This window comes from Antechinus flavipes, chromosome 3, assembly GCF_016432865.1.
Source record: "Antechinus flavipes isolate AdamAnt ecotype Samford, QLD, Australia chromosome 3, AdamAnt_v2, whole genome shotgun sequence".
NCBI lineage: Eukaryota > Metazoa > Chordata > Mammalia > Dasyuromorphia > Dasyuridae > Antechinus > Antechinus flavipes.
In genome coordinates, this window is record NC_067400.1 from 76179011 (window position 1) to 76190116 (window position 11106).

At 34.8% G+C, this 11106-nt stretch overlaps 1 protein-coding gene across 1 annotated transcript; it reads left to right on the forward strand.

The window, feature by feature from the left end:
- The first annotated feature begins 7575 nt into the window (after window positions 1–7575).
- LOC127553168 (gamma-crystallin D) lies at window positions 7576–9566 on the forward strand. Its single transcript, XM_051983672.1, has 3 exons — window positions 7576–7584; window positions 7684–7926; window positions 9176–9566. Exons 1-3 carry the CDS (start codon window positions 7576–7578, stop codon window positions 9446–9448), a joined length of 525 nt encoding a protein of 174 aa, XP_051839632.1. The 3' UTR covers window positions 9449–9566.
- The last annotated feature ends 1540 nt before the right edge of the window (window positions 9567–11106 follow it).

The window sequence follows — 11106 nt, forward strand, 5'->3', positions numbered from 1 at the left end:
AACATATATGAGGACAAATTAATTCATCTGTATGGCTTAATCTCAAGTTACCTCTTATGCTATACTTCTGTCACTAGAGATGGTCCCCTTTCTGGGCTGAATCCTTTTACCATTTACTTTCTAAGTATCCATTCAACAAAACTGGGCATTTTTGCTGTCTGTAAATGTTCTCCTTTCTCATCTCTCTCTCTCTCTTTCTCTCTTTCTTTCCCTCTCTTCCTTCAAGTCTCAGCAAAAATCACATCTTTTTCAGGAAACCTTTCATCCGTTTTAATTCCAGTCCCTTCCCTCAGTCAATTATTTTCTATTTATCCCATATTTAACTAATTTGTACCTAGTTATCTAAATATTGGCTCCTCATAAGAGAGTGTTTTTATATTTTTTGCTTTTCTTTGTATCCCAGAACAGCTCAGAGTAGGCACTTAATAAATATTTATTTACCAATATAATGACTGAATGTGGAGAAACCAGGATAGAAATGACTGGGAAGTGGCATGGAAAGACAAAAGTTTACTTATCAAAGCCCAGGATCTCAGAGGCAAAGTCCAAATTTTCTGTGGTAGGATTATGAAGATGAATGCTCTTTGACTGATTACATAACAACCTTTCTTTCCAAGCTAGTCTAGAAATGACTCGTAGAGGGATTTAAGTTTACTCCGGGTTGATGGGAAATCAAACTTCAGTCACTGCAGTCATGTGAGCAAAATGCTCTTTTAACTCAGATTCTTTTTTAACCTTTAACTGAGGAGAGAGAAAAAGGAAGATTTGGAGGTGGTAAATTAGTGATATATCCAAGCCCAAAAATAATGAGGTGAGGATTAAAGTTTTTCTAAGCATATTGGAGCTGGATCCATAAGAGATCTGATTAGATAGATTCTATAACAAGCTTTTTTAAATTAGAGATTTATTGTTATTATGTGGTTAATAAATTGTCAAATTGGCTATGAGACTTTCCCACAACTAAATATCACCATTCACTAGACAGAAGAACAAGGCAGAAAGAGTAGACATGTGAATATCATTGATAATTCAATGTATATTCTTTGTGCCTGTGTTCTGCAATTTATTCCCACCAACAAAAAGTGCCTGAACAGATTAGTGGGGTAATATGGCCTCCAAAACCATTTTTATAGCAAGCAGTTACAGAAGTAATAGAATTGAACTTCAATATTTTCCTTGGTTTTATTAGTCTGCATCTATGTTACTTGAACATATTTCAATTTTTTAAAACTATACAGAAGGAGGAAAAACTGATCTAAGAGAATACTAAACCAATCAGTCAAATATATGATTAACTTCTGGGTCATCTTTAAATTGGTCCTAAAGGAATGTGCCACACTAACAGTCTGAAAATTAGGCAAAAAAAAAAAAAGTATTTCTCTGGAAGACAGGCTGAATTTTTAAAAAGCCAAATATTCTTACTATATTGTTAGAACAGCTCGTGATGTTTCATCTGTAAATTATATTTCTTTATTATCTAATATCTATTTCAATTCAAATAAATTCTTGGTTACTAGGCAAATCCATAAAAGCTTACTAGTCACAGCATAGAATTATCTAGTGAATCAAGGGGACACAAAAAATTGGGAAGCAATGGCTTGACTCTACTTGTTCCTTACTTTTGAATAGAATTCTTATTCTCCTCCGTTCAAATCCTCATATCCTACCTTTGAGGGGACTTTCCCAATCCTTCTAGCTATTAGTGCCTTTCCCTAAACTTTAGTAACTCAAAACTGTGCCAAAACTTTGGGGATAATCTATACTCTTGTTTGTCTCTCTCTCTCTCTCTCTCTCTCTCTCTCTCTCTCTCTCTCTCTCTCTCTCTCTCTCTCTCTCTCTGTCTCTCTCTCTCTGTCTCTCTCTCTCTCTCTCTGTCTCTCTCTCTGTCTCTCTCTCTCTCTCTGTGTGTGTGTGTGTGTGTGTGTGTGTGTATGTGTTTCTCTCCTCTCCCTGTTTCTCTCTCTCCTCTTTCTACACATAAACATACTTACTATATATGTGGTATGTACATAAGTATTTTGTCTTTCCCCCATTAGAATGTAAACTTCTTGAGGGCAGATACTGGCTTTTCCTTTTCTTTGTATCCCCATTGTGATACATTGTATCACAATGTATGTGTATTTCTTTTGTATACAAAAAAAACCTGAAATATGTTCAAGTAACATGGGTGAGGATTAATAAAACCAAGGGAAACATTGAAGTTCAATTCTATTATTTCTGTAACTGCTTGCTATAAAAATGGTTTTGGAGGCCATATTGCCCCACTAATCTGTTCAATTTGCTTAGACTAGATTTTGGCACACGGTGAGCATTTAATAAATCCTAACTGTCTGACTACTGGGACTCCAAAATAACACCTTGACTATGACTCAGGTACCCAATGTAAACACAAAGTCTAATTTTGTTCGACTTAAGAATGGTTTAAACTCTTTTTTGTAGTGTCAAGGAACTGGAAATTGAGTGGATTCCCAGAAGTTGGGGAATAGCTGAATAAGCTATATAACAGTGATGGAATATTATTGTTCTATAAGAAATGATGAACAGGCTGATTTCAGAAAAGCCTGGAAATACATGAACTGATACTGAGTAAAGTGCGCAGAATCAGGAAAACTTTGTACACAGTAATAGCAAGGTTGTGTGATGATCAACTATGATAGATTTAGTTTTTCTCAGCAATACAATGAGCCACACTAATTCCAATAGACTTGTGATGGAAAATGCCACCTGTAACCAGAGAGAGAACTATGAAGACTGAATGTGGATGGAAGCAAAATAATTTCATTTTTTTTGCTTGTTTGCTTCTTCTTTCTTGTCTTTTTTTTTCCTTTTGGATTTTTCTCACAAACATGACAAATATGGGAATATGTTTAAAAGGATTGCACATATATAATCTATATCAAACTGCTGTCTTTGGGAGGCGGGGAAGTAAGGGAAGGAGGGAGAAAACTTATAAAAATGAAGGTTGAAAGAAATTCCTTAATTAATAAATGGTCAAAGGATATGAACAGATAATTTTCAGATGAGGAAATGAAAATCATTTCTAGTCATATGAAAAAAATATTCTAAATCACTATTGATTAAAGAAATGCAAATTAAGGCAACTCTGAGATGCCACTACACACCTCTCAGATTGGCTAATATGAAAGGAAAATATAATGACAAATCCTAGTGGGGATGTGTGAAAACTAGGACACTAATGCCTTGTTGATGGAGTTGTGAACTAATCCAACCACTTTGAAGAGCAATTTGGAACTATGCCCAAAGGGCTATCAAACTGTGCATACCTTTTGAGTCAGCAGTGTTTCTACTGGGCTTATATCCCAAAGAGATCTTAAAGAAGGGAAAAGAACCCACACGTGCAAAAATGTTTGTAGCATCCCTTTTTGTAGTCACAAAGAACTGGAAACTAAGTGGATGGCCATCAGTTGGAGAATGATTGAATAAGTTATGGCATATGAATGTTATGGAATATTATTGTCTGTAAGAAACGACCAGCAGGATGATTTCAGAGACACCTGGAGAGATTTACATGAACTGATACTAAGTGAAATGAGCAGAACTAGGATATCATTATACACGGCAACAACTATACAATAATCAATTCTGTTGGACATGGCCATCTTCAATAATGAGATGATTCAGACCAGTTCCAATGATCTTGTGATGAAGAGAGCCATCTACACCCAGAGAGAAGAGTGTAGGAAATGAATGTGGTTCACAGCATAGCATTTTCACCCTTTTTGTTGTTGTTTGCTTGCTTTTTTTCTTTCTCATTTTTCCCTTTTTAATTTGATTTTTCCTGTGCAGTATGATAAATGTGGAAATATGTTTAGAAGAATTGCACATGTTTAACCTTAGATTACTTGCTGTGTAGGGGAGGGGCAAGGGAGGAAAGGAGGGAGAAAGAGTTGGAACACAAGGTTTTGTAAAGGTGAATGTTGAAAACTATCTTTGTATGTATTTTGAAAATAAAAAGTTTTTACAAAAAATAAAATCTAAATTCCAGGAAGAAAAAAAAAGAATATTGAAAACTATCTTTACATTTATTAGGAAAATAATATTGAGAAAACAAATTCTTTAAATGGCTCAGTACCAGATTCCTCTGTTCAGTTGCCTGGTTTTTCTTTTTCTATACTCACTGAGGAGCTTAATTTTTCTTTCTAAATTCCACCAACAAAATAATAGTCTGGGGCTTGTCAACCAGCTTTTATAATGCTTAAGGAAGCAAAGTCTTATCTTTGCAACTCTACAGGATTTATCCTCAGATTCAGGGTAAATTGATTCCCAAGCTTTTAGTAACTGACCATTTTAGCTACATGAAACACTTGCCTCTTCCAATTCCTACTTAGATATTCCTGGAACATTTCCACTACACATCCACTGAGAAATTCTGCCCACTCTGCCTCTGATTTAGACACACTTGTTTCCTATTCCGTTTCTCTAGCTATTATTCATTGTTCTCCTTTTCCCCCTCCCCTCCATACTTGTCTTTAATCCATTGTTGAATTTTATTCCAAGGAGCCTACTGACTATTGATTCAGACATTACAATATTTATACCATATACTTTCTTAGCATACACAACTAGTGATCTCCTATCTATGGAAAATCTAAGGACATTATATACTGGAACATTTTTTTTGTCGTAATTATTTGTCACGGACAGAAACAAAGGAAATAAGCATTGCAAATAGTAGGTGTTTAATGAACACTCGTTGAATTGTTTCTTGTATATTAATATGATAAAAAACTAGATACAAAAACACTGAAAAACTTCCATGGATTCCAATTGATCTATATTCTAAAAACGACTAAATGACAGAGAAACTGGTCTGAAGTTAGGAAGTCCTGTGTTCAAATCTATTTTCTAATAGGTATGTGATCCTGGTCAACTCATTTAATCTCTTTGACTCAATTTCTTCAAATGTAAAATGAGAATAATAATGTCTACCTACCAGAGTTGATACAAGAATCAAATCAAATGTTTTTTAAAGTCTTAGCACATGGTAGATGTTTATTAAATGTTCTATCCCTTTCTTCCTCCCCCAGTCTTCAGTGTATTAAATGACCTTGCAAGTTGGAAAGGATATTTTAGAACTAAAGTGTTTCTTAGGCTTTCGATCTCGGTTCTTCACTTTGCACATGAGGAGAGCACAAGCTATTTTATAGAGCTTGTTGATAATACAGACAATTTTAGAACACAAATCTACTGATTTCCAGGCTGGTTCTCTGTCCCTTAGTCTTCATTCCAGCCTAATAAATCTGTGATATAATTGGATACTCAGCTTCTAATTATTGCTTCTTGGTATTGGCCAACCCCAGTTTTGTTTCATCTTCATTTAAAGTCCTTGAGGGTTACAGGCATAAGAACTGTGATAAATATATAATCAACCAAGAATATTCTTCTTATTGGGCTCACTACATAAAAGTATCTTGATTTTATAACTTGATCAGCTTAGAAACCCCATATGTCAGATTAAAATGCATCCCAAACTGTTCAGATGCTGTATTCACACCATATGCCTCTCATGTAAGATAGAATTAAAGATTTGTATTTTTATAACAAAATATTCACTGTAGCACTATTTCACAATATCAAAGAAAGTAGAAACCAAATGGAGGCCTAATGGTTGAAGAATGGCTAACAAATTATAATGTCTGAGTGTAACAGAATAGTTTTGCTTTATATAAAAAAGAATTTAAGAAATTCAAAGAAACATAGATTGCTAGTTGGCCCACTGGATAAAGCATTGAATGTAGAGTCAAGGACTTTAGTACTAAAGATCAAATCTGTCTTCAGACATTTACTAGTTGTGTGACCCTGGACAAATCTTTTAACCTATTTGCCTCAGTCTCTTAATCTACAAAATGAGGATTATAATAGCACCTATATCCTAGGATAAAAAGAGACAATATTGGTAAAGCAAATAATAAGACATCATGTAAATCCTTGCTATTTATTATTACATAGGAAAACTTGTATGAAGTGATACAAAGTAAAAAAAGCAAAATTAACAGAACCATATATGCTGCTATTCTATATATTTTATATATCTATTCTATAACAATACTAAAAAGCAAATGGATTCTGTGAAACTGAGATGAACAGGGAGTATATTCCAGACACAAGGAATGACATTGAAACTATATTCAGTCAATCAATCAATCAATCAATTAATAAGTATTGATTAAGCACCCATTACATATTGGGCAGAGTAGTAAGCATTGAAGATAACAAATATAAAGACTGAAACAATCCCTATTCTTGCTTATATTTTACCAGGCAGATGACTACATTATCTAAGCATATATAGAATAAATATAGAGAGAATAAATACAAGGTAGTTTAAGAGGGAAGACAGTAATTGAAGGAATCAGGTGTAGAAGATGGATGCTAAAGTTGAGTTTTGAAGTATGAGGATTCTCTGAGGTTGACATAATTAGGAAGTACATTGCAGATATGAAGGGTGACCAGTGTGAAGGCAAATATGGCAAAGTTAAATGAATAAAATCAACATTGTTATTGACCTGGCCTGCTTAAATTATTGCTCACTCTGGAAAAATAGAAAATCCATTATTTCTGCATTGATTTAAAATCATTTTCCTTTTTAATCCTAGGATTGTTGAAATCTGAAAGAACCTTGAAAAGTCCATCTGATTCTTAATAAAATTCTTACTAAAATGATCCAATATCAAACAGATACATAGGTGTTTGTTCTACTCTTCAGCCTTTTTTCTTTGTCTTTCTTTTTCCTTCCTTCCTTCCTTCTTTCCTTCCTAATTTCCTTCCTTTTTTTTTTCTTTTTTGGCTAGACAATTGGAGTTAAATGACTTTCCCAGAGTCACATAGCTAATAACTTCAAAGACATGAGAATGGGTTTAAATGCAGATTCTCTTGTTCCCATGGGGTGGTACTCTGTCTTCTGGGACACCTACTTGCCTCTCTTACCCTTTTTTAAAGGAGGAAATTCTTCGGATTTCCTTACTAGTACATTGCAATATTTTATATAATTTTGTATCAGGAATCTCTTTTTAATAGCTAACCTAAATCCCTCACAAAATCTAACATTTTCTCTTGTTGGAATCCACTATTAAATATTAATACATAGAGGTAATTGAATAGTTTCCCCTGGTTAACACACATTTCCCATATTAAATAACTTTTTATATTCTTCTTCTAATTGCACATTTTCCATTCTTCCTATCCTATATAATGTGATTGACACAAGGCCATTTTCCAAAAGCAGAGACTATATGAAACAGCTGAAGCTCTACCTCTATTATTAAGTAGACAATGTCCCAAATTATAATTCTTTAAAAGACCTCAATAGGAATCCCTGTATTGACCAAGGACAACAACTCGAATGTACGAGAGAGAATGAGAGCAAAACATACAATGAACCCCTACGGATGATGATACAGAACAGGAAAAAGAGAACGTGAAAATCCCCTTACTAGCCACGCTGGGCCTCTTTTGTATTGTTCTTGCCGACGCAGCAGCAAACCTGCTATATATATAGGGACTGTCGCTGCTGTTGCCCCTAGCACGGGATTCAGCATCAGCCATCACACAGACATGGGAAAGGTGAGCAAAGCTTGAAGATCCCACAGAATGTCTTTGGGGAATTGGCCCACATGTAATTTGTGAGGAATCCGGCCCATGATCCTTTTTCTTCTGTTTCAGATCACCTTCTACGAAGATCGTGGCTTCCAGGGCCGTTACTATGAGTGCAGCAGCGACCACTCCAACCTCCAGTCCTACTTCAGTCGCTGCAACTCTGTGAGGGTTGACAGTGGCAACTGGATGATCTATGAGCAGCCCAATTATTCAGGCTGTCAGTACTACCTGAGGAGGGGAGAGTATCCTGACTACCAGGAGTGGATGGGTTTCAATGACTCCATCAGGTCCTGCAGAATCATCCCTCATGTGAGTGTATAGATTTGGACTCAAAAGGTTCAAATCATAGACTTGCCATTTTGGGGCAAAAGTTAAATTTTGAGCAATTCATTTTACCTTCACAGTCCTCAGTATTTTCATTTGTAAATGAGATTCAGTGGACCCAAAGATCCCTTTCATTTCTAAATCTAGAACACTATAATACCAAGAAAAGGCCAGTGGACTTCAAATTGAAATTTTCAAACCATGTAAAAACTGTATGGGGAGTTGACAAGCAAATATTCAGAATATCTGGCAGAGTTCAGAAGAAGTTTAAAAAGAAGTTATTTTACTCAAATTTAATAAAGGTTTTTCAATAAATAAGAGAGTGATCAATAGCTAATATATTAACAAGTGTTGATCAAAAACATGGTATATGCACTACACACAATAGATGCCATAGTAGTTACAAAATATATGACATGATCCTTATTTTCAAGGAATTTAAAAAGTACTCAAGAGACAAAACACATGAAAGAAAAAAAAGTGCTAAAGAAGGTAGTCACCACACCAGAAAATTGGAAGAGAGAAGTCAAATTTTTCCTTAAACTAGTCCACTCTCTTTCCTTCAGGCAATGTGTACACTAAAATACATTGCATTTTTTACTTTGGTGTTCTTGGAAATATATATATTTAAATTCAAGAAGATCTGTATTTTGAGTCTGAGATGTCCCAATAAAAAATGACAGGGACTTAGATATACACTGTCAGAATACCATAGAATCCTACTCTCTCGATAAATGCAAACATTCTAAATATTTTCTAAGATTTAAGTTTCAAATCAATGTTGAATCATTCATTTTGGAGATAGCCTTAATAGATTAAACTTAGCTTTACTTGGTTTTCCTACCAAACTAAGCCAAGGATCAAAAATATTACTAAGCTAATAAATTAAAAAGGCAGTCCTTTCAACCATGAGATGAACAGATTGAAGACTACATAGTAATCAAGTAATTATGTCATCCTCAGAAGCTTTCTGACTATTTTAGGCAATTGAGTACACTTTTGGTTCTTCTGATAGCAGATTGTGTCATGTGAAGAATGTTGTTACTATTTCTATATTTCTTCAACTCTCTATCAATGGAATGATTATTTTATAAATTCTACTTTGTACAGAGAAATATAATAAATGGTCTTTTGAAAGGGTGAAGTTAACAAACCTAATATATGACTGTTAATTAAATGTGGACAAACTCTCATTTGTTTATTTTTCTACCTTTTCTTTTGATGGGACCAACAGACTGGGTCCCACAGAATCCGAATCTATGAGAGGGAAGACTACAGGGGCCAGATGGTAGAACTCAGTGAAGATTGTTCTTCCCTCCAAGATCGCCTCCGTTTCCATGAGGTTTACTCTCTCAATGTGTTAGAGGGCTGCTGGATTCTTTATGAAATGCCTAATTACAGAGGAAGACAATATCTGCTGAGACCCGGAGAATACAGAAGATTCCAAGATTGGGGGGCCATGAATGCCAAAGTGGGCTCTTTGAGGAGAGTCATGGATTTGTACTAAAATATGTTTACCCTCGTCGTTTCTCAATCTGGAAATTAATAAAATATTTTCTGTGTGTTCCTGGCATTAACTGGTTCCTGTTTTTTATTTGACTCTTCTGATGGAATCAGGGGCTGAATCAGAATGGGCTAAGGCTTCAGGTTTGAAGTGGAATGAAATGAGACTCAGATCACAATAGTTAACACAGAAGAGTTACTTAGCTATAGTAGGGAAAAGATATTTAGCAAGAATATCTCATTGATTCAGTTGGGCATACTTGATCCTTTGACAGAAGTCTAAGGAAAGAGTTCCTGACTCCTTATATTCCTTAAAAGAGTACTGATTTTTGTAAAAGGAAGTAGATTCCACTAATTTTATTTTATTCCAATTCCAGTTTTCAAAAGTATTTTTTAAAAAACAAAATAACAAAAATACAGTTTAAAAGGCTTGTAAAATATGATCCCATTTAGAAAATATCTTTATGTCAATATAAAGTAATTATTAAATAAAAATTAAAAAAAAAGAAAATATCTTTAACAATGGACCAAGGGTTGATACCAAACCTGGTACTGGAAAACTTCCTAATTAATTTCCTTTTGTGTGGCTAAAACTATGAGGGTTGGCCTATCAAAATCAGTGGGCATAAAAAAATACACATCTGAATGGACTACAGATGTTGATGAGAAGAAAAACTGGGTCAGAAAAAAAAAAATCTGGCAGAGTAAGGGACCAATCCTAGAAATGGATACCAGTTATAACCAGTCAAAATAAGGAAAGGGAAGAGGGAGGAGACATTCCTCCACATTATCTTCCCCCAAAATCTATTTTTTATCAAAGTTCCAAACATATGGGTGAACTTCAATGATAAAACAGTCTTTATTTCTGTCTTCTCCCTCCAGTGTCTTCAGTTCTTCTCCTTGTGATTTTTTGCTATAGGAGGGGAAAAAACACATCTCAGTCTCTGCCTTTGCCATTGCTTACTGTTGAGACCACTCCCTGACAGCTTATTTGTCCTTTCCAGCTATTGAGAGATGTCCTAAAGATGAAAGGTCAATGTTTCCATGGTCCTTCTTCTTCCTCCTCCCTCTCTCCTTTTTAATTCTTTTTTGTTTTTTGTTTTTCTTTTTCTGGACTTGATCAAAGTCCCACTCCAGTGTTTAACATCATGTGATAATTCTCTGACCAGAAAAAAATGGACAAAGCCTCACAATTCCAAAAGTGTATGATAGATCAAGCTTCTCCTGGTGCTGAAGAGAAGAAGAATCTGTCCCTTTCTTCCAAAAGGTTCTTACTTTGTTATTATATAAATAAAGGAACTATATTTGTGATATGTACATATGTACCTTCCAAGTTACTTTCAGCTCCATAGTCTGATTAAACTATTGCCCATATCCCCCTTTCGTTTTCTTTCTATGTTTTTCCAGACCTGGGATTTTACTTAAGCAGAGATCTCCCATGTGATGAAAGTTTATCCATTACTTTTTTTCAAGTCAAAAACTGTTGTACACTTAATAGAAGTAGAAAGTTGCATGGGGAACATTAAAAAGTTGGTTAGTAAAGGCAAAGCTTGAACACAAACTATTCCAACTCTGATGAGCTAGAAAGGTAGTGACTCCATTTTTGAATTATAGACATAGGAGATTCATTATTACAAAAGCTGACTAGTATAAGAGAGCAGC